At 36.4% G+C, this 24,510-nt stretch overlaps 2 protein-coding genes, 3 long non-coding RNA genes and 1 other non-coding gene across 6 annotated transcripts; 2 read left to right on the top strand and 4 right to left on the bottom strand.

Moving 5' to 3' along the window:
* Nucleotides 1-637: 637 nt before the first annotated feature.
* LOC134328425 (uncharacterized) lies at nt 638-5,091 on the bottom strand. Its single transcript, XM_063009521.1, has 3 exons — nt 4,979-5,091; nt 1,734-2,102; nt 638-1,040 (listed from the first exon to the last, which is right to left on the bottom strand). The coding sequence occupies exons 1-3, from the start codon at nt 5,089-5,091 to the stop codon at nt 638-640; spliced, it is 885 nt and encodes a 294-aa protein (XP_062865591.1).
* Nucleotides 5,092-5,529: 438 nt separating this feature from the next.
* Nucleotides 5,530-6,130, bottom strand: LOC134328895 (histone H1-like). Its single transcript, XM_063010129.1, has one exon. The coding sequence runs from the start codon at nt 6,097-6,099 to the stop codon at nt 5,533-5,535; it is 567 nt and encodes a 188-aa protein (XP_062866199.1). The 5' UTR covers nt 6,100-6,130; the 3' UTR covers nt 5,530-5,532.
* A 702-nt stretch (nt 6,131-6,832) lies between these two features.
* On the top strand, nt 6,833-7,762 carry LOC134329111 (uncharacterized). The gene is made up of 2 exons (XR_010014762.1): nt 6,833-7,073; nt 7,364-7,762. It is a non-coding gene; the product is annotated as an uncharacterized LOC134329111 (long non-coding RNA).
* A 3,385-nt stretch (nt 7,763-11,147) lies between these two features.
* On the bottom strand, nt 11,148-11,310 carry LOC134329713 (U1 spliceosomal RNA). Its single transcript, XR_010014937.1, has one exon. It is a non-coding gene; the product is annotated as a U1 spliceosomal RNA (small nuclear RNA).
* Nucleotides 11,311-16,188: 4,878 nt separating this feature from the next.
* Nucleotides 16,189-18,899, top strand: LOC134329146 (uncharacterized). Its single transcript, XR_010014801.1, has 4 exons — nt 16,189-16,665; nt 17,411-17,564; nt 17,936-18,055; nt 18,458-18,899. It is a non-coding gene; the product is annotated as an uncharacterized LOC134329146 (long non-coding RNA).
* On the bottom strand, nt 16,876-20,179 carry LOC134329144 (uncharacterized). The gene is made up of 3 exons (XR_010014799.1): nt 20,085-20,179; nt 19,022-19,194; nt 16,876-17,047 (listed from the first exon to the last, which is right to left on the bottom strand). It is a non-coding gene; the product is annotated as an uncharacterized LOC134329144 (long non-coding RNA).
* Between the last annotated feature and the right edge of the window lie 4,331 nt (nt 20,180-24,510).

Genomic DNA, 24,510 nt, shown 5'->3' with positions numbered 1-24,510 from the left:
CTTCACTAATTGTGTATTGGTTCTCCAAAACATTATAATTACAGTTACTAGTACTACTACTACTATCACCAATAATACTATTATTACAACAACTATAATAGGAAAAAAAAAAATCATAATGAGTAATTATGATTATTTACAGTTAATATTTTACAGTATGTCTTCTAAAATGCCTGTAATTACCCAGTGTTAATTATCTATAATATTTTTTTTATTATTGATAATGATACATTATTCTGAATAATTATTATTGATTATTAATCGTTTATTCTTTCATTTTTTTGGCATTAGTAGCCTACTCATAACGACTATATTACTCTTACTAACTTAATGCTTTATGGAACCCCATAAACATACACCACTATAAACATTATTAATCATGCTATAAGACACCACCTGCCAATCTTTAATCAGCTGTACTTATGTAACCTTGCTTATAATTGTTGTAAGAACATGTCGTAAGGTACATCTCTACACACACACCTGTTTTTTCTAATATTCATAACTCTGATAAATTTAACTTTGGAACCGACACACATAAATAAATGAAAAAGTTATGAAAAGTGCCCATTTCAGTGGAAGCTTGTAAGTGGCTCTTAAAAGAGCCTTTGGGGATAACTGGATGGAGTGGGTTCGTTTAAGCACGCTCTCCGCGAATACGGCGGGCCAGCTGGATGTCCTTAGGCATGATGGTCACCCTCTTGGCATGGATGGCGCACAGGTTGGTGTCCTCGAACAGACCGACCAGGTAAGCCTCACTGGCCTCCTGCAGAGCCATGACGGCAGAACTCTGGAAGCGCAGATCGGTCTTAAAGTCCTGAGCGATCTCTCTAACCAGGCGCTGGAAGGGCAGCTTGCGGATGAGCAGCTCGGTGGACTTCTGATAACGGCGGATTTCACGCAGAGCCACGGTACCTGGCCTGTAACGGTGAGGTTTCTTCACACCGCCAGTAGCCGGGGCGCTCTTGCGGGCAGCCTTAGTGGCGAGCTGCTTCCTCGGCGCCTTACCACCGGTGGATTTACGAGCGGTCTGCTTGGTTCTTGCCATCGCGTTTGGAACTCCGCACTTCACCAACTGTAGGACAGAATATGTCAGCCCGCCCAACACGCTCTATTTATGTACCAGAGCCGCTCCGCGCTCATTGGGCGTCTTGATAACGCACTTTTCTCATTGGACGATCATGCTTACGTCAAATGTCACTTACTGGTCGGCGTTCTGCCGCTGCCTCGTTTCAGAAAACATAATATTTCCTCTATGCTGTTGGCGGGATTTATAATACTTTCCTTTGTTTCTTTGTGCTTTTAAAACACAGCCTACAATCGCACTTAAAGTATATACCTTTTGCAAAATATATATTATTGATTATTTCGTTCATTTTGTTTATTATTATTGTTAACATTATTATTTTTGTTCCATGTGTATTACACAAACACGTTTGTTGCACCACTTTTAATCGTCTATACTGTTGGTTTTGCTACTGCAAGAGATCTGTAACTTCACTTGTGTATACATGCAGTATATAGTGATATATGTAAAGATAGCTAGAGAAAAAATTTATTGTAAATATTGATTTGTTAATTTTACCATGTGATAAATCATGTGTTTTACACCGTGTGAATCTATGAAACGATATTACATTTATTTACACATTATCTGGGGAAATTGCACTTTTTCTGTGGAAATGGGTGGCTCTTAAAAGAGCCTTTTGGTTAGAACACGAGAGCGACTTTACTTGGCCTTGGCTGCTTTCTCGGTCTTCTTGGGCAACAGAACAGCCTGGATGTTAGGCAGCACACCGCCCTGAGCGATGGTTACACCTCCAAGCAGTCTGTTCAGCTCCTCGTCGTTACGCACGGCCAACTGCAGATGACGAGGAATGATACGAGACTTCTTGTTATCTCTGGCGGCGTTACCAGCCAACTCGAGGATCTCAGCGGTCAGATACTCCAGCACGGCAGCCAAGTAGACAGGAGCACCAGCTCCCACACGGTGGGCGTAATTACCCTTACGTAGCAGTCTGTGAACACGGCCCACGGGGAACTGAAGGCCGGCACGGGATGAACGAGTCTTGGCCTTAGCTCTAGTCTTACCACCGGTCTTCCTTTTTTAAATAGTTTTATTTAACAAAATTCAATCACATTACAAATATATACAGATCAATACATCATCAAAATAATTACATCAGTTCAAAATGTTCATTACAAATCCAGAGTAGAATAATACAGAAAAAATATATATATTCAGAGCTTGTTCTTTTTATTTTCCCTTTTTATACATTATTTTTTTTAAGTGAAAAAAAAAAAAAAGAATAATAATAATAAATTACAATCTTAATATTGACCAAGGAAGTGGAGTTTTTTTTGTGCGCAAGTCTTCATTTTTTAGTCTTCTAAGATGGCATACAATTTGTTTAAAAACAATATCTGGGGGTATGTTGCATTGCTCGAAAATCATTTTACACCTAGTTTTCCAGATTTTTGTATTAACAATACAGACAACTAACCAATAAAGGTCATTTATTCTTTGAGAAATATTTTCGAAGATTCCAAACATAATTGTTTTTTTATTTATTTCGAAATCTAAGTTTAAAGTTTTAATTTTGTTCCAAATATCAACTGATCTACTACAGTTTATTAGTAGATGCTCGATGGTTTCATCTTGTAAACAGCCCTGTATCGGGCATAATTTTGTTGTTACAAAGCAACTCCATTTAACGATAACTCTTACAGGAAGTCTTCCAACCGTTATTAACCATATTGTATCGCGTATGTTTTCAGAGATGTTTTTAGAGGAGATATTTTTTCTTACTTTTGTCGATTCCTCTTCGGTTAGTTGACTGTATTGTATCTTTTCACCATAATAATGATTATTAATTATATTATAAATATCTTTATTGGTTTGATTTAGCCAGTCTATATTTAAATGATCATGTTTAAACATAAAATCTCCGTAAAGGAGTTGGTAGTATGGTATATTTAATCTCTTTTTACCTTTTTGTTTTGACCAATATTCTTTTTTTCCAACCCAAATTGCACCTCTATTCATGGCTTGTGTTACATTTTTACAAAATGCTATTTTTAATTTATTACCCATATCAACAGCTCCCAAACCCCCATGTTTTTTTGGTTTGTATAATAATGCTCTTTTTGTTACTTCTCTATTAGTTCCCCATATATATTTTACACATTGCTTGTTTAATCTTGTAATATATTTATCATCGGGTGGTATAACTGTAGCTAGAAATAATAATTTAGACAAGATAAAAGTTTTTATAATTTGAATTCGTGTCATATAATTGGTAGCTTTATATTTTTCTAGTTCCTCTTTTATTAATTGTTCCTTTTTCTCCCAATTTAGTTCTCTAGTTTTACTATTAGTTATGTATATACCTAAAATTTTTATTTTATCTTTCAGATTTAGATTGATATGGGGTTGAATATCATCATCTCCTATCCAAACTCCTTCGGTTTTGTTTTGATTTAGTCTGGCTCCCGAAACTAACTCGTATGTTTTAAAATGTTCTTTTAAAATATCAAGCTCTTGTTGATCTTTTATTATTACGGTGATATCATCTGCATATGCTGAAATTTTAACTAAGTTATTGGGATCTAGTTGAATACCTTTGATTTTTTTATTATTTTTAATTAATTTTAAAAGTGGACTAATTGCCAAAATGTATAGGGCAGAACTCAGGGGACAACCTTGTTTTACTCCTCTATGACAGCTAAACTTATGAGTTAAAACACCGTTAACATTTATTTGTACTTCCGACTTTGCATAAAGCAGCTTTATCATTTGGATGAAATTTTCTGGAAAGCCATAGTTTTCTAATACATGCCAGAGATATTCTCTTGAGACGTAGTCAAAAGCTTTTTTCTGATCTAATGCTACTATGAAATAATTTTTATTTTTTTCATTTGTTAGTATATCTCTTATAGTACTTAGGTTATCCCACATAAATCGCCCTTTTATAGCGCACGTTTGTTCTTGTTCTACAATTTTATTTAAAAATTCGTTCATTCTATTAATTAAAATTTTTGCTAATATTTTATAATCTACATTAGTTACACTGATTTGTCTCCAATTATCTAAATTGTATTGATCACCCTTTTTGAATATTAAATTTATTATGGTATGATAAAAGGAATCATGCATTTTTCTTAATTGGAAACCTTCATTGTATACTTTCTCCAAAAGATCTATCAAGTCATTACAAAATATTTGATAGAATTCAGCAGGGAGGCCATCTGACCCTGGAGTTTTCTCTTTGTTTAGTTGTCTTATGGCTAATTCTATTTCTTCCTTTGTAAATGGTTTTTCTAAGTGTTCTAAATTTTCTATATTATTTTTAGGAAAAAGTTTCAAGAATTTTATAATTTGAGCTTCATCAATATGTTCTTTTTTATATGCAGTTTCACATTTTTCCTGTATTAAATTACGTATTTCATTATTGGTTTTTATAATTTTGCCATCTTGATTTCGAATACCCGTTATATATTTCTTTTCTTTTCTTTCTTTGAAGTGTTTTATTACAGTATTTACATTTCCCATGTAGCTGGAGTCAAAACCAGCTTGTATTTGAGTACTTAGAAAAATGTCATTATTTATTTTTGCGATTTCCAATTTTACCTCTTTTAATTTATTTTCTTCTTCATAATTTCGATTTGATATAGTTTGCAAACTTACGTAGTCAAGGGTTAACTGCTTATAATATTCGTTTCTGCGAAAGTTAAATTCTTTACATTTACGCTTAAAAAAGGTTCTTATTTGACTTTTTAAAACACTCCATAGTTCTATATTTGACTTAGTTAAAACATTTAATTGCTTAATTCGATTAATTTCTTCCTTCACTTCTATTATTATATTTGGGTTTTTTAGGCATGATGTATTTAATTTCCAAAAATATGGTAACGCTTCACGATTTTGCGTGTCATCCTTGCGTCCACTCATTTTGATGATCAGATGCGTTCGTCGAACAAAACTGAAGTAAGCTGGGAGAGCCCTCGAAACGGTATGATATAGGCAAACTGCCTCTCTCCTATTGGCTTAGAGCGAAGGTACAGCTGAGCCAATCCTAAACGCGCCGTCATGTCTCAGGGAAACACATACACGCCCCCTCACATACTGCCCCCCTCCTCCCCTCTCTTCTCCTCCGTTCTCCCGCCCGTGTAATGTATGATACAGAAAAGCTTCTCTTAAACAACAATTACATTATATTATGTCACAATAACATTTACACTAACAATTACACTATGTAAGGAGCTCATATACGTGAGTGCACATACATATACACATTTATGAGGATGTGTGACAAAATCATTATTACACATAAAACAAGACCAGTCATACTTAGTGTTTTTAACTCCTTGCTTATCACTTTCTCCACAAAATATGTATGTATGGATGAATAGTTTTATGTTCGCATGCATGCTTATATGTATGTGTTTAGGAAACGACTCTTTATGGGAAGATATAGGTGGCTCTTAAAAGAGCCGTTTTAAGAAAATAAAAGTAATAAAACAGGAACAAGTTTACTTCTTCTTGGGTGCAGCTTTTTTGGCCTTGGCCGCTTTGGGCTTAGCGGTCTTGGGTTTGGCTGCCTTGGCTTTTTTAGGACTCTTGGCTGCCTTCTTGGGGGTCGCCGGCTTCTTAGCCTTCTTGGGGCTCTTGGTGGCTTTCTTAGCGGCAGCAGCGGGTTTCTTGGGGGACTTCTTAGCGGCGGGTTTCTTTGCGGCCTTTTTCACTTTAGGAGCGGCGGCTTTTTTGGCCGCGGGCTTCTTCGCCTCGGTCTGCTGCTTGTTGAGCTTGAAAGAGCCTGAGGCGCCGGTGCCCTTGGTCTGCACCAGGATGTCCTTGGTCACCAGGCTTTTGACGGCGAGTTTGACGCGTGAGTTGTTCTTCTCCACGTCGTATCCACCTGCAGACAGAGCTTTCTTCAGGGCGGCCAGGGACACGCCGCTTCTCTCCTTGGAAGCGGAAACAGCTTTGACGATCAGCTCGCCGACGCTGGGACCCGCTTTCTTGGGTTTGGCCGCGGTCTTCTTTTTAGGAGCCTTGGCGGGGGCCGAGCTGGCCGGTGCTGGAGCTTCTTCTACCATCGTTGTTGGAGCTAAAACGGCGCTAAGAAAGAGCGAGTGAAGCGCTGTGCTCTGTTGTACAGAGATTCCTCCCACTTACGAGAGGGGGCGGGGCTTTATAGCACACATGAGAACTGTGTAGACTCAGCTCGATCAGCGCAACGTCTGTGTGCTTCCGTGACACATGCGCACTTGTGTTTTCTCATGGCAAATAATGATTAAAATACAAGTCCTGATATAAAATACGAGGTAATAAAGTGCACGTCGGCCGAACATAAGCTCTCTCGTTCATGTAAAAGCCCGCAAAGGGAACCTAACGATGCTCTGTTTCCTTGTGTTCTGCTAAAACAGCACACCGCTCCTGATGCGTAAAGCGACGCAGCGCACATTTCACATCTTATTACACGTAAAAATATGCTGAGGAAACCCGATCTTCTTGTAGACACAGACTGAAAAGAGCAAACCAGACCTTGGTGTTTTCCACATGCATTTATAAGCGGATGTGAGACTGTTTAGTGCGAAGTAAAACACAGCTACCAAGCAGGACTAGGTCGAGTCCAGGGTGCTTAACTGTCATGTAGCAGAAAGAACAAATGGAAAAAAAAATAATAATAAACATAATAATTTAGAATAATGATGATAATAATAATAATAAGAACATTTAATGTTAGTCAGAACAAGTCAAAACAACCGTATTCACAATTATGCCTGTTCTAATTAATAAATTATTGTTTCAGCCTCAGCAATAGGCTCTATGCACGACTGTCTTCCGGGTTCTCGTATACTGGCAGATCAACTTCCGGTATTCATTTGCCGGTCGTCAACAAGCAGATAACGTTAGGCATGGCTCTCTTTTACACTTGTTGTCTTCAAGATTAACCTCGTCTGACAGTGAACGATTTAGACCGACCGACGCATGGTTTGTACTGCTTCTTCTAACAAGCGGGAAAAAGGATTTTAAATGTACAACTCCAGCGACATTGACAAATATGAAGGTAAGTACGTTAGCAAACATTTCCTTAGAACCATGCAAGTAGGGTAGTTGTAAACTGGTTAGTGGTTGTTTTGCTAGACTAGACAAACACTACATCTAGCTTGACAGACCAGTATTAAGATTCATGTTTTAGTTAGCTTTGAAGCATACCATTACAATTTCATTTTTATGCATATTCTGCTTGCACAGTGCCAGGTTAGGCAAGCTTTAAGATAGATAGTGTCAAATCCCATGTATTAATGATGTTCAAACAACAATAAATATATATATCTTTGTGTGTTCAATTCCCAGGTGGAGTGGTCCGGGTTCTTTCTGTGTGAGGTTTGCATGTTCTCCCTGTATCTGCGTGGGTTTCCTCCGGCAGCTCCTGTTTCCTCCCACAGTCCATAGACGTGCAAGTGAGGTGAATTGGAGATACAAAATTGTTTGATATTAAAACTTGAACTGATGAATTTTGTGTAATGAGTAACTACCATTTCTGTCATGAATGTAACCAAAGTGTAAAACATGATGTTAAAATCCTAATACAACATAAAACAAACTAAACATATCTGACTGGATATATTAGCAATTTACCCTCAATCTTTTGATTAAGTGTAAAAAGTTTTGTTCACCAATATATGAATGAGTTATCTTTTATTCATTATCAAATGTTATATGTCAGACCATAATAAATTTCCTGTCAATTGATTAATTTGATGTTACAGTATTAACATGTCTTTCTCCAAAAACATATTTGTTGTAAATGCGAGGAGGAACTTTGATTTTTTTATTCTTATGTTTATTACAGCAGGTTATCAAGAATTAAAGTCATTACAGAATTTATCAGTGTCAAGCTGGCAGCAATGGGGTATCAAATATACAGTGCCTTGCAAAAGTATTCAGCCCCCTTGAACTTTTCAACCTTTTGCCACATTTCAGGCTTCAAACATAACGATATGAAATTGTAATTTTTTGTGAAGAATCAACAACAAGTGGGACACAATCGTGAAGTGGAACGAAATTTATTGGATATTTTAAACTTTTTTTAGAAATAAAAAACTAAAAAGTGGGGCGTGCAATATTATTCAGCCCCTTTACTTTCAGTGCAGCAAACTCACTCCAGAAGTTCAGTGAGGATCTCTGAATGATCCAATGTTGACCTAAATGACTGATGGTGATAAATAGAATCCACCTGTGTGTAATCAAGTCTCCGTATAAATGCACCTGCTCTGTGACAGTCTCCGAGTTCTGTTTAAAGCGCAGAGAGCATCATGAAGACCAAGGAACACACCAGGCAGGTCCGAGATACTGTTGTGGAGAAGTTTAAAGCCGGATTTGGATACAAAAAGATTTCCCAAGCTTTAAACATCTCAAGGAGCACTGTGCAAGTGATCATATTGAAATGGAAGGAGTATCAGACCACTGCAAATCTACCAAGACCCGTCCCCCTAAACTTTCAGCTCAAACAAGGAGAAGACTGATCAGGGATGCAGCCAAGAGGCCCATGATCACTCTGAATGAACTGCAGAGATCTACAGCTGAGGTGGGAGACTCTGTCCATAGGACACAATCAGTCGTACACTGCACAAATCTGGCCTTTATGGAAGAGTGGCAAGAAGAAAGCCATTTCTCAAAGATATCTATAAAAAGTCACCTGGGAGACACACCAAACATGTGGAAGAAGGTGCTCTGGTCAGATGAAACCAAAATCGAACTTTTTGGCCACAATGCAAAACGTTATGTTTGGCGTAAAAGCAACACAGCTCATCACCCTGAACACACCATCCCCACTGTCAAACATGGTGGTGGCAGCATCATGCTTTGGGCCTGCTTTTCTTCAGCAGGGACAGGGAAGATGGTTAAAATTGATGGGAAGATGGATGGAGCCAAATACAGGACCATTCTGGAAGAAAACCTGTTGCAGTCTGCAAAAGACCTGAGACTGGGACGGAGATTTATCTTCCAACAAGACAATGAACCAAAACATAAAGCAAAATCTACAATGGAATGGTTCACAAATAAACGTATCCAGGTGTTAGAATGGCCAAGTCAAAGTCCAGACCTGAATCCCATCGAGAATCTGTGGAAAGAGCTGAAAACTGCTGTTCACAAACGCTCTCCATCCAACCTCACTGAGCTCGAGCTGTTTTGCAAGGAAGAATGGGCAAAAATTTCTGTCTCTCGATGTGCAAAACTGATAGAGACATACCCCAAGCGACTTGCAGCTGTAATCGCAGCAAAAGGTGGCGCTACAAAGTATTAACGCAAGGGGGCTGAATAATATTGCACGCCCCACTTTTCAGTTTTTTATTTCTAAAAAAAGTTTAAAATATCCAATAAATTTCGTTCCACTTCACGATTGTGTCCCACTTGTTGTTGATTCTTCACAAAAAATTACAATTTCATATCGTTATGTTTGAAGCCTGAAATGTGGCAAAAGGTTGAAAAGTTCAAGGGGGCTGAATACTTTTGCAAGGCACTGTATATGCTGTTCAGTTCAAAACCTTGTATCATGTTACAAAAGAGAAAAAAAAAAACGTCCATTTGAAGTTAAATGTAAAAAGATTTTATTTCAAGTCTTTTTAACGCCATTCAAGTGGTCTATTCATTGTGAAATGAATGTTAAACAACTGCCAGATTCACAAAACGTAAGAAACAGCAAAAACTGTTTTACACACTCAATATAGAAGCACTTTGTAGTTCTACAATTACTGACTGTAGTCCATCTGTTTCTCTACATGCTTTGTTAGCCCCCTTTCATGCTGTTCTTCAATGACTCTCCCAGGACCCCCACAGAGCAGGTATTATTTAGGTGGTGGATGATTCTCAGCACTGCAGTGACACGGACATGGTGCTGGTGTGTTAGTGTGTGTTGTGCTGGTATGAGTGGATCAGACACAGCAGCGCTGCTGCAGTTTTTAAACACCTCACTGTCACTGCTGGACTGAGAATCGTCCACCAACCAATAACATCCAGCCAACAGTGCCTCATGGGCAGCGTCCTGTGACCACTGATGGTCTAGAAGATGACCAATTGAAACAGCAGCAATAGATGAGTGATCGTCTCTGACTTTATGCCTACAAGGTGGACCAACAAGGTAGGAGTGTTTAATAGAGTGGACAGTGAGTGGACACGGTGTTTAAAAACTCCAGCAGCACTGCTGTGTCTGATCCACTCATACCAGCACAACACACACTAACACACCACCAGCATGTCAGCGTCACTGCAGTGCTGAGAATCATCCACCACCTAAATAATACCTGCTCTGTGGGGGTCCTGGTCATCAAGAACAGAAAGGAGGCTATCACAGTATAGAAAGAAACAAATTAACTACAGTTTGTAATTGTAGAACTAATAAAATAATCAAAGAGTGTAGACATAAGAGGTATGTTTACATAATGAAGAGGCTTTTGTTGGCTTTTTATGCTTTTGTTTAAAAACAGAGTATAAACTATAATATATATATTTACAATATTTAAATGTGCACGTTCTTTAAAAAATTACAGTCAAAAACGAATGTTTAGCTCCATCCCTTGACAAGTGGTCCAATCTCACGATACAGTAAACAGCTGATTTATGCTCTGATAGCGATCACTGTGTCAAACAACTTATTCTTTTTAACCCGTCGGATGCAGCGTTCAACATGAACCCTGAGAATGTACCGATCCACCCCGATCTTGTTTTTGAAAACACAAAACCTTCTTACTAATTTTAGAACTCAAACTCGTATATTCGCCGCTATACGACACGTTGTGATTAGAAATTTGCCGGTGTTTATAACAAACCGGAAGCTAGACTGCCCGACTAACGCTAAACGGAAATGCGTCACAGAGCTTGCGTGCATAGAGCCTATAGCAAACAAGTGTCATAAGCAAATTAGATAAAAACCATGACTGAAATAGATCAGTTTAAGGAATGACAAGTAACGTATCTGTTTATTCTTTTATGCTTTGTTCAAATTGTGCAAAACATAAAAACGTAAATAGAGACAAACGATTTTCTTTGGAAAGCATTTGATACACTTCACTAAAAACAAACCAATAGCAAACAATCATCCTGCAGTCATAAACTCTTTCTTTGCTATCACAGAAATCAGGGGAGAAGAGAACGCAGTCCCCCCATATCAGAAATGCTGCAGTCGAGATTCCCACATTTGGGGAATTTGCAGCGGTCAGCACAACCGGAGTGCAATGGCTGAGCCTCGCCCTGGGTGAATCACCTTCTTGATCATGGTCTCGCCCCTGCCAGGTAAGTATGAGGTCCAGAAGCACCGCCGACCAGAGACACCGAATCACACACCGTTCAAACTCACGGTGACTCCATTCATCTACTCATCACACCAGCACAAACCTCACCGAACACAAACCCGCTATTCTGCAACATCAAAACCACCACGCAGACATCTGCCTGGAAAAAACAAAACAAAAAACACTTGGTTCAACCAAAACAGAAGAAAAAAATGATCATTTAAAATTGATCTACAGAAAAGAAAAAGAACCACTGTAAAAATCCACCTGATAAGCATGCTCTTTACAGGTTTGGCATAGCTCAATCATGAAACGGTCAATTTAGCCTAAGAAATAGTGCAAACGGCTAATTATGTGTCCAGTGCTGAAGCTGATCTAAAACACCGGTCTCTTTAACGTTTGTATCAACAAGCTTTTTATGTAAGGGTGATTCGTCAATTGGGGGAACTTTTACGTCCCTAAGTTATAAATTTGTGTTAAAAATACTTTATTACTAGACAAATATTTTAGGTATTAAAAAGATCATTCATTGCATCACTAAAAAATTACATACCAAAATAATTATGATTTTCATTTTTTATGATGATTTAAACATCAATATTTTGCTACTTTGGCCTTGTCCCCAACCCAGACTTTAAAACTTCTTTGCTCTGATAAAATGCTAAAAAGTGATCAATTCATTATAAAAATCACAATATGAGTTTTATAATAACTTGAAAAGAAACAATATGTATTTTTTTTTTCATATTTGTACAACCTATGCATATTTTTAAGCAATATATTACTGTCCCCAGCATTATCGTCATTACTACAACAGTGTATGGTTTCTGTAGGGAATCATTTGAAGGTAACACTTGTTTATGTTGTAACCATGGAAACAAAGACATGCAAGGAAGCACATGCCAGCCATGAGAGAAGATTGACATTTTAATAAGATAATGTCTGGAAATGTGAGTAACTTAATCATGTATTCCTCCTGATCATAGAGTATATTTATCCAGCGTCATTACCATTTACATCAATATGGCAGTACGTTACAAAAAAAAAAGAAATGTACACATTATTTATATGTATTTTAAGTGCATCTTGTACTAGCTGTTGACTAGCTTTAGCAAATCCATGGCCTATCTAGTTTTTTTCTTTAAAAAAGTAAAAATTGTCATTACCAACACATAATGACATTTTGCTATGCCACTTCGCAAATAAATATGAAATATTAAAATTCAATATAAGCTCAATTGTAGCCATCATTAAGTCTTTGCTCCAGCATTATTTTGACATGATTAAAACTGAATTATTCCTAATTTTATTTTTCAAAAGTTAAGATGGTCAAAAGAGCCCACACTGAAAAAAAAAATCCATTGAATTTACTTAATTTTAATGTGTACATCGGTCCCACATGATCAAATTGTGGCCAACTGATATTATTTTTTCTTGTCAAGGTAAAATATTTCATTCACATTCAAACTAGTAAATTGAATCATGTTGATACAAAACAGAAATTCTCATTACTGTTAAATAAATGTATTGTGTTATGTTAAATCAATTTAATCATGTAATGTTAATCAATTTATTCATGTAATGTTAAATCAATTTAATCATGTAATGTTAATCAATTTCATCAGGTAATGTTAAATCAATTTAATAATGTAATGTTAATCAATTTATTCAGGTAATGTTAAATCAATTTAATCATGTAATGTTAATCAATTTCATCAGGTAATGTTAAATCAATTTAATAATGTAATGTTAATCAATTTCATCAAATAACATTAAATCAATTTCATCATGTTAAGGGTACATGATTTTAACTGTAACGGCAGCTATATTTTTATTGTGGAATTTGAGTTAATTTTAATTAAGCAAGTTAACTGTTCAGATCTTACAGTGGTACTAAGGACCTATTGAAATTGCTTCATTTAAATAAATCACAAACATCCATATGTTAGTTGTATGCAAATACAAAACCATGAATGGAAACATATGACAAAGAAAAGGCAGAGTCAGAATTCTGTACTAAAATTGCTTTAGTGAGTTTTTTTTTTTTTTTTAAGCTTCACAGAGAACAAAATTTTGCCAACAGACTCATTTTAGTTCCTATAAACTGATTTAACTTTTAAATATATACTATACTATAAAAATACTATTTAATACTGTAAACCCTGTTTAGGCAACAGATTATTCAAACACATGCAAACCACCATAGTGGTTTAAAAAAAAAAGTGCAATGTATTCACAATACACAAGACTTGCACTGACTATTTTCACACTAAATAAATGCAATACATGGTACTCATACATAATCCAAGTGCATTTTTTATGCATTTTTAATTAGAGCTAGAGTGTACATCCAACCTCAAAGTGCTGAAAACATTTTAACAGTATAAACTATATATGTACTTCTATACACTGATCAGACATACCATTAAACCCACCCACCTTGTTTCTACACTCACTGTCCATTTTATCAGCTCCACTTAACATATAGAAGCACTTTGTAGTTCTACAATTACTGACTGTAGTCCATCTGTTTCACTACATGCCTTTTTAGCCTCCTTTCACCCTATTCTGCAAGTCAGGACCCCCACAGAGCAGGTATTATTTAGGTGGTGGATCATTCTCAGCACTGCAGTGACACTGACATGGTGGTGGTGTGTTATTGTGTGTTGTGTTGGTATGAGTGTATCAGATACAGCAGTGCTGCTGGAGTTTTTAAACACAGTGTCCACTTACTGTCCACTCTTATTAGACACTCCTACCTAGTCGGTCCACCATGTAGATGTAAAGTCAGAGACAATCGCTCATCTATTGCTGCTGTTTGAGTCGCTCATCTTCTAGACCTTCATCAGTGGTCACAGGATGCTGCCCACAGGGCACTGTTGTCTGGATGTTTTTGGTTGGTGGACAATTATCAGTCCAGCAGTGACAGTGAATTGTTTAAAAACCCCATTAGTGCTGCTGTGTCTGATTCACTCATACCAGCACAACCACCACCATGTCAGTCACTGAAGTGCTGAGAATGATCCACCACCCAAATAATACCTGCTCTGTGGGGGTCCTGACCATTGAAGAACAGTGTGAAAGGGGGCTAACAAAGCATGAAGAGAACAGATGGACTACAGTCAGTAATTGTAAAACTACAAAGTGCTTCTATATGGTAAGTGGAGCTGATAAAATGGACAATGAGTCTAGAAACAAGAAGGTGCATGCAAGTCTGCATATACAACCCCAAATCAGATAAAGTTGTGGAGAATGCTAATAAAAAAAAAACAGTTTTCTCAGCTTTGTATGGTAGTTAGATAGTTTATGACAATTTAGGCACATGAAAAAAAGCAGGTCAAGTAGATAGTGCACTTGAACAGTCACTTGATGACATATCTGTATCAGAACCAGCTGACAGGGAAGAAGAGTCACTTACAGAGGAAAGACTGAAAGCTTGGGGATTTAAGACTGGACCACTAACTACAGAACTTTCATAATCTTACTGCATAGTCCTCTACTTCTGAAATTGAGATAAGGTAAAAAAAAAAACTCATTTCCAAACATGGAATCCAGGTACTAAAGTCTAAACCTTTCAGCAAGTCCACACCATAAGATCAATAGATGCAGGGAGTCCTTGGGAGAGAGTTAACCTCTGAGCACTGGCATCAGGCAAGATAACCTTAGGGATTAAAGAAGTCACCATCTTCAAAGCTGTTTACTCTGCACAAAAACAAAAAAAAATAAATTCAGGACAACAAAAATAATATTTAAATCCCTTAAAAAACATTAATACAAAATGTTAACTACATTTCAGGCTGATATTTGGCCAAATCACCTTTTCCCAAATTAAACCACAAGTGAAAAGGTCAGTACTGCATATCTGGTGAATAGCATAGATCAGTGTCAATTTTTTAAAATTAAATTAATAAATTATAATAACTTATAAATTAGACATAACGACAAGTCCTAATACATACCTATAATGTTAATGACCTGCAGACTCCATGAAATAGAATAATGAAAGAGTAGGTTAGCATAAGTATTTTAATGTATAACTAATTATCTGAGATAAACAGCACATTTACTTTCTTAGCTCACCTTTTATATCAATGTGCCTTTTCAAAGTCAACATGCAAGCTGATCCAATCTTGTAGTGGATAAGTATCAAGGAGTTCACCAGCCCTATAAGAGAGACCTATTTGAAACAGTTTCTGTGCACCCCTTGCAACGCCACATTCCCACCACTAAACCCTGTAACAAACACCAAAATAATCAGTAGGCACATAATTAAACCTCCAATGTGCCCCAAACACACACAACATATAAAAATATACACAAAATGACTGCACCTCATAATATATTATGGAAATCTGCTATAACCTCCACATCAACTGTCCCTAAAAAGTAACACTAACTAGACTAACTCAAAACAACTAAATGAGTTATTATTATTATTGATTTCAGGTGTTTGTTAAAGTCTTGTTTGGAATGGCAGTGTGCAATATATATATATATATATATATATATATATATATATATATATATATATATATAAAACTTATGGGTGGATCTTAAAGCCTCACAAAACACAGCTTTATGAATTTAGAGGCAGGACAAAGACAGCACTTACCAGAACAATGCCTTTTAGTGCGTGTGCGTTGCGAAAAGAATGAGGAACCTAAGAAAAGATATTTTAATCAATAAGGTAAACTCAGTACATGCCCTTAGTTAATTAAAAGACCACAAACAAATAAAGATGCAACAGACTTATTTTCTGTAATAGCTTACAATGTTAGACATAACGGCAATATTTAAACAAAACTTACTCAACTTATATTATAGGCTAATTGTGTAATATTTTTGTAAGCAAAATCCTCAAAACGATGCATAAAGTACAGAGCCACAATATTACCATACAGCCGTTTATAAAATATGGGATTTTTTTCCCGTTATAATGCTGATTGACGGTTTAGCTGCGAGTAGGCCTACACTGAAGCACTGTTCTCATCTAAGAAACGTTCATATTTAACCAGCGAATGTTAATGTTGGTTATACTAGTGGGAATGTTGCCTACTCGAACACGAACATAAATTAATTTGACTTACTTTTTCGATTAGTGTTGATGACAACGTGTCGCCACCGAATCCTTCACAGTTCTGGCGGTAAACGACTTGTTATTTGACGAAAGTTAAAATCCAGTTAATTTGTGCAATACCGCCACTTTCTGCTCCGGAGTGCTTCCACAGAAATCACGGGAAAGCGAACGTGGTCCCTCATTATCGAGTGGAGTCACTGTGAGTGTGAACGGTGTGTGATTCGGTGTCTCTGTTCGGCGGTGCTTCTGGACCTCATACTTACCTGGCAGGTTGATTGATGTAACAAGTAAGTTAATTCTGTTGATTTAACTTATGATTTTAAAACATTAAGTTATTACACAAGTTGATTAAACTCTTTTTTTGTTATACCAACTGCTTTTCCCAATATTTCTACTTATCTTGAGCTCAATTTAAAAAAATAGTTTAAAATAGTTTATGTTAAATACATTTTAAATATCAATTAGAAATGTTTATTTATAGAAAAACAGACAATCATAAAATTCTTCTCTTTTTTATTTCACTTCAGAAATATTTACTTAAAATACATGTCAAGGAAACATTAAAAACTGTACAGACTGTATGAAAGCACAAACAGCTCTTTACAGTAATCATGAACCTGTACTGTTTCACACGGCAAGCTGATTTCTTAACATTTGGCTGGCAGCTCTCTAAAACAAAACAAAGAAACAAGAAACAAAAATATTAATATCAACATTAATAGCGTTCATTTAAGAATTACAATAAAACAAGCCAGCACACACTGTTAGACATTTCTGTAATTTCTACAGTTATTAACCACATACCACACAGTAAAATACTGCAAATAGTTTTTACAGTACATAACAGTATTTTCCACTGCATCATGACAATTTTGCCTGATGCCAAATACTGAATACAGAGATTTACTGTATTTTTGACATTGAGGTAAATTACTGTAATTACCTTTGGTGCCAAACGATTTTATTGACAAGATTCCACCTAATTTTCAGCTGTGAGAGTTTTAAACTGACATTGTTTGCCTAACGGTTCAGCTTCGGAACCACCACATTATCTCAGGTTTTACGGGAAGGAGTTTAGGAGAGGCGCGCACACAGAAACAGTTCGGCTATGATGGATGGAGCCGCAGTGGAGCAGGAGCAGAAGAGGATTTTTTACACCAAAACTGGGAACCAGCAAAAAATAAAGGTAAAGAGTCTACGACAGTTAGGACAATAAATTAACACTAGTCACGGTTATCGGGACTGTTGTGCACTATAGGAGCGTTAGCATTACTTGTCGGCAACTTTTTTCCAAAGTAAAACAAGTAAATGTTCCATTGTACAAATGACTGTGAGTTTCATGTTTAAAAGCTAAGTTAGTCAGGTTAGGTGAAATATACGACACGACAGCGCTAGCATAGTAGCTAATCTCCTGCGACGCTGTAAACTGTGACATCGTTTAACAGTCGCCACAGGATCCTTACAAAACATTGTATTTTTCAGAAAGATTAGATTTATTTTGAGGATACTGTATTAAATTGAATAGAACTGCTAAAGATGATCTTTCTGTGATTACAGGTGAACAATGATTGGATTGTTAAGGGAAAAGAACAAAGCAGGTTGCAGGTTGAGAAGTGGTTTACCTCACTACGTTTGCTACCTAGGGTCTACCTAGGAACACGGTTCATTTCAAGTCGGGTATGTGAGACGACAGTGTTGAGTGGAGTTTTATACCAAAACTACTGTGTTTCTGTAACCCTGCATTTCTGAAGCTCTTGTGTTATTTCTAATGTAACTTTATCTAGATTCATTGTTCATTGTTGTACTATGCATTCAATACTGATATATTTAACAGTAAAAGTGTTTTTCTGTAATATGAATTAACATGAATTTTGTACATGTTAAGCTAATGCACATTGTGTTATTTTATATGTGTTATTTTAAATGTATTTTGAAAGTTGCATGGAGTAAAGTAAGAATGTTTTTAAGGAAATTCTGTACTTGTACACGTTTTTGCTTGAAAGTGCTTTAAGCATTTGCAGTGATTTAAATAAATAATTTGATATGTTGCAATAATTGTCTGTGTGGATTAAATAGCAGTATTGCGTGAGCGGAAGCTAAGCAGGGTCGGGCCTGGTTAGTACTTGGATGGGAGACCGCCTGGGAATACCAGGTGCTGGAAGCTTTTCCTCACACATCTTTACTTCAACCTCCTGCCAAAGGAGCCGAACATTTTCTTTTTTTTCTTCATCACCAAAGCAATACGTGAAGAAAAAGGCCAGCTGATACTTTCATTCTGAGTAGAGTAAAACACTTATCCATCCTGGCCATAAAAAAGGAAATTATTTAAATGAAAAAAATGAAAAAAAAAAAAAAAAAAAAAAAAAAAAAACAGTTCCTTCCACAATCCAAAGACATACAAGTGAAGTGAATTGTAGACACTAAATTGTCCAGGACTGTGTTCGATATAACCTTGTGAACTGATGAACCTTGTGTAATATGTAACAACCGTTCCTGTCATGAATGTAAACAAAGTGTAAAACATGACGTTAAAATCCTAATAAACAAACAAACAAACAGTATATTTTGATTGCATGTATTCTGATATTTCATTGTATTTTAGTATTTCACGTAGCTTAAATATTGTAATATAATAATAATGACCGGGCGAGGGCAGCCAGTGGGGGGGTGGGGGCTGCAGTGCTGTGGGGGGTTGAATCGTGGATTCTCTTGATAATGTCATCAGCAATGGCTCCTAGCTCTTTTAGTACCATCTCCACGAGCCTGTGATGGTCACCACTTCTGAAGTACCACTCACGGTACTGGCACAAGGGCACCTACAGTACAATAAACCAAAAATAAAAAACATTACTAAATTACTAAATAAAATAAAAAACATACTTTTGTAGTGTTGGAATTTACTGCCACATAAACATAGATTTGTGTTTTTTATGAACTTGTTATTCATGGCAGCAGGTCTCAAAATAGTTAAAACTTGATATAAATAATATGATAACATTGGGTCTTTTTGTCTTCAGATAATCTTCTTTAGTAAAGGCTAAATCTGCCCAATAACTACCAGACTTAAATTTATAAAAAGAATCACTGCTCTAGGTTTTATAACAGTTTAAAAAATAAGATATAGTATAGTTAAAAAATACAGTATTTAAAATGCAAATAAAAACAAAAACACTGGTTTGAAACAGTGGGGTCAATATAACTTATATTTTTATTTACTTATGTTTCAATCACTTTTGTACACATTTCTGTCTGATGAAATCTGCTTCGTGATAATTTGTGTAATCTACCCACCTTTGCTAACAATTTACACCCATGTCATTGTTAAATATTTACACCCATGTCAGTGAGAGCTACAGGACACAAAATGTGTTGATTATACTCACAAAGTTAACTGCTGGCTGTGATAGCATGGACAGTACGAGGAGCACATTGCAAGTACTGTTCACATCCGGAAGAAAAGACAAAATCTCTTCTTCTGTCACTAAGCCTTTTGCATTAGGAGGGGGCATTGCGGCTGGGCAATTGGGCATCGATAAGTTAAAATCCGTAGGATCCGTAGCACTATAAACTAGCCGTGTTGTAATACATATGTATGCCACTTTAAGGCACACTACAGTCCTATCTGTATTTGCTTGGTTTAATAACAGTTAATCATGTAAACACAAATAAGTGAGTTTTACAGATGACTAAAAAAGAATGAACCCACCTGAGAAAAGTTGACAGCTGCATGCAAGGCTGAACAGGTGAACATCATCATGGTGATGAACTTGCTTAATTCCAATTTTGTCTTAAATGACTGTGGAAAACCTGAATAAAAATAAATCAAATTTATAGTATTTCAAACAGTAGAACAAAAGCCCAACCTCCACATTGTTCTATCCTCTTGCAGTCATGAAGCATGGGAGGGTGAAAGCTAATGCTGTGTTTACGAAGACAAATTCAGCATCTGTACAAAATTCAGGGCTCTGTGCAGGACACTGGAGTTCCTTCACACCAAACTTGTCTAACCAAAAAGACAATGTTTCATCAAAAAAAACCTTGCCTTTTACACAGCATCTACACATGCATCTCTTTTCTACATTGTGAATAGTTTGCTCAGTTTTCCATTCTTACATGCATATATAAGTGGCTTGTCTAACTATTCACTAAATAAATGACAAATTAATATGCTTCTGTGCAAAACATTGACCAAAGCCAAAGTCACTTTTAATGGTCTTAACAGCAAACCACCTCTCAGAAAATGAGCAAAAACTCTTCAGAATCACTTCTGCATCTTTTACGCCACCATTTGCTTCTCACTCCTCCTTGCTGCAGTGAACTGTTTGGGGAATGGGGGCTGGAGAAGGAAAATTAACTTAAAACGTCTTCCTGTGCAGAAAGGTAAATTCATAAAAAGATTTGAATGTTTGATGTAGAACTCAGATTAACACGTCTGGGTGTTCAGACCATCATTCCATATTAATGCCTGCCTTGTTTTTCTTTCTAAATATCAGTGCAGTTTTAGGGTTGGCCCATATTTTGTCCAGGAGTGTGGACCAATCAAATTACACCCTAATCCAGTCGTAGCCAATTGGAATTTATCTCTCTCTAGATGCGTCCGTTTTTTTCAGCCCTTGTCCCGCCCCTCTACAAACCCACAGCCAATCGTGAGTCTGCGTAAATGTGCACGTCTGCACGAGCAGGTGATAGCAGAGCAGATGATTGAAATGAAGAGCTGAAGATGTCAGTGTGTTAGGATGTGTAAGTACCAATTTAAACACGTTTATAAATGTACTTGGTTTTAGACTTTTAACAAACACACCTACAAAAACATTAATGTCGTTTCTGATGAATGCAATGCTTTACCACTTCTGCGTATTTACTGTAATACGTCTATAAATGCTTGGTGTAGAGGACTACCTGATCTATTTAGTATTAATCAGCTCATCAATGGCCACTGTATTTTTACTAGGAATGCAGACGTTGGTGTGGTGTGGTTGGACTGGTAGCTAAACTGAAAATCTTCAAGGTTTAAGTGACTTGTAAAGTGGAGTTCAAAATTATGTACAGACATCATCCCCATCTAGTTGTGCTAGAAATAAGTTACATCTTGTACCTTACTGCAACTTTGTCATGTGAGTTCAGCACAACAGTGCAGTTCATAAGTGTTTTGTAATTGTGATGTACTAAGTGTAGCGCCCCAATCCCCCTAAGGTGAAAGCTTAGACCTATGTCAAGGAAATAAGGATGGGACCCTGGGTCCTGTGAACAATGTAAAGTTCTTACTTAATCTAAATGTTTTCTAGATGATTTTCCTAGACAACCAACAGTACACAATAAGTGAAATAAACCAACAAATACACTTAAATAACACACTATTTACACGCTTTATTGTATACTTTTTAACTTAAATCAAAGTATTTATAAATTATAATTATTTATCCTCTCAGGAATAGTTTTAGCTACAAAATTGAAGTTCTAAATCATTTCAATAACCTTTTTAGGGTTTATTCAATAACACAAATGCAATCTTATAAAATAGTTATAAAACAAAGCACATATGAAACAAACTTATGTAACCCTGTTACTTTAATTAGCTAACTAGCTGTAGGGCAGTGATAGCTCAGTGGTTAAGGTACTGGACTAGTAAACAGAAGGTTGCCGGTTCAAGCCCCGCCACCACCAAGTTGCCACTGTTGGGTCCCTGAGCAAGGCCCTTAACCCTCAGTTGCTCATTGTGTAAGTCGCTTTGGATAAAAGCGTCTGCTGAAAATGTAGAGTGTGGAGTGTGGCACCAGGTGTCTTCAATATTATACCTTGTCACAATATTCTAATTTTCTGAGATACTGAATTTGGGGTTTTCATTAGTTGTCAGTTATAATCATCAACATTAAAAGAAATAAACATTTGAAATATATCAGTCTGTGTGTAATGAATGAATATAATATACAAGTTTCACTTTTTGAATGGAATTACTGAAATAAATCAACTTTTTCATGATATGCTAATTTTATGACCAGCACCTGTATATATATATATATATATATATAATTTCATGATGGGGACCCCTGCCCTAGAGCAACTCACTCAATTTTAGAAAGTGAATCCTACATTTAATAAAATGTTCAATAAACAGATTAAGTAGTTTTTTTAAATCAAATTCTAGTTATAGTTCACATGAAAAGAATACATGTCAAAATAAATACATACCATGTTGTCCTCTTGTTTATCCTCTTGTTTATCCTCTTGTTTATCCTCTTGTTTATCCTCTTGTTTATCCATTCGCTGTAAAGTTTAGTACACATTTGAAATATCAGTAAAATAATTTTGCTTCAGGTCAACAAACAAACAGAAAAAAAAACCCAGATGAACCTAAATGTAAGTGCGTGTTATCACAGAGCTCATGGTGCACTTTACCCTCCCCCACCCCACTTAGTTACACGCGGGAATCTACATTTTAGGAACACCTGAATTTAAAGGTATCCAGTACAAAACCATCACTGACTGTAGACTCAAACTGCTAAAACACATGATTACATTCACACCTGAGTGTGTTTTCTCTACATTTAAACCCTCATTTGTTTAAATACCAAGTCATGCAGGTGAAAAACGAGGTGAAAGCATCAGTATGTGTTGTGTGTTGGACGGATTAAAGCTCTGAGTACAGCCTGAGTTTACAGTTGAATAGAAGAGTAAAACAGGTCTTACCTGCAGCAGCTTCACACTTTCCTCGTGCTCCAGTCTGTTCCTCTCTCGGGACTCCAGCTCGTGCCGCTCCACACAGCGCTGATGATGCGCGCGCAGCCTCTGAAACCTCCGTGTCTCGCGCGCACCGAGCATGATTATAATGATGCGTTCACGGTGCACAGAGAAAGTGCAGAACTGCACTCGTGCGTTTATGATGGCGGGGTGTTTTATCAAATGTTTCAGTGCCAATTTACTTCTCATGAAGTTAATCACTCTCCCATAAAATCATTACCCAAACACAGCTTCAGAGACACTTTATTAAACGCTTTAATGTGTTGTAGAAATCTGTACATTAAAGAAAATACAACATTCTTTTTAATAATATCAATTATCAGGTCAGGGGATGGCTTAATTAACTCAGAAGGAGCTCAAATTGTTGTATGACTTCAAAATAATTACTAAAACAAAAGAGGGCTGAGCAGTTCTCCATTTCAGAATAAAATATATTCATACAGATCAAGTTAATAAACAATTTCAGTGTGTCTTGAATAAAGCATTAGTAGTTCACAGGTGCTTAATTGCTCTCTCTCTATCCCCTCCCCCACCCTGACTCTGGACCTGTTATGCTCTGGATCTGAAGATGCACAAACCAGTGTGACATGAACGCAGTATGAAATGTCTTACCACAACACTACACTATATTTAATGCTATTTATTTTTACTGATGCTTTTACATCAGATACAGTAGATAACAACATATTGTGCTAAATAATTTAGCATGAACTACATGTATAGAACAAATGGATACTTCTGATCAAATTCCATGTTTTACTGATTTTGTAAAAGTAAGTAAAATAAAAAAAGAAAAATAAGTTTACACATTCTCTACAGGAAACAAAGTGCTGCACATTTTAATGCATGATTACTTTTTACTTGCTGAATGTAAGTACTAGGGAAAAAACACAATGTGCCTGGTATAAAAGTAATAATGCATTAAAAAGCTAACTTTTTTTTTCTTTTAGTTACATACAGAAAAAATATTGTTAAAATTTCTATCCCATAGAAGAGACATTAAGACGTTTAAACCAATAACAAAACATGGAATTCAGCTAGCTGTGCCCAAACCACTGCGTATTATGTATTTATATAACATGTAGGACATCTTTATAGTGTGATTTGAATATTTGTGCTCTGTCATTCAATTTGAAAAGAGAAAACCTGATCCTGAAGTTTACTTGGAAAGCTTATGTTCTTGCCCCTCCCCCACACCCAGTCCTGCATAAATGTAAAAAAATTGCATAAATTTAAGTCGCTCTGGATAAGAGCGTCTGCCAAATGCCATAAATGTCAATGTAATTTGATTATTACTGTTGTATATGTATACATAACAGTAAATGAAAGCAGTAGTATTAATTAAACAGTACATACAAAAAATCCCCAGATGTGGAACTGCATCGTCAAACATT

This window comes from Trichomycterus rosablanca, chromosome 15, assembly GCF_030014385.1.
Source record: "Trichomycterus rosablanca isolate fTriRos1 chromosome 15, fTriRos1.hap1, whole genome shotgun sequence".
Lineage (NCBI taxonomy): Eukaryota > Metazoa > Chordata > Actinopteri > Siluriformes > Trichomycteridae > Trichomycterus > Trichomycterus rosablanca.
This window is presented reverse-complemented; position numbering and strand designations above follow the sequence as displayed.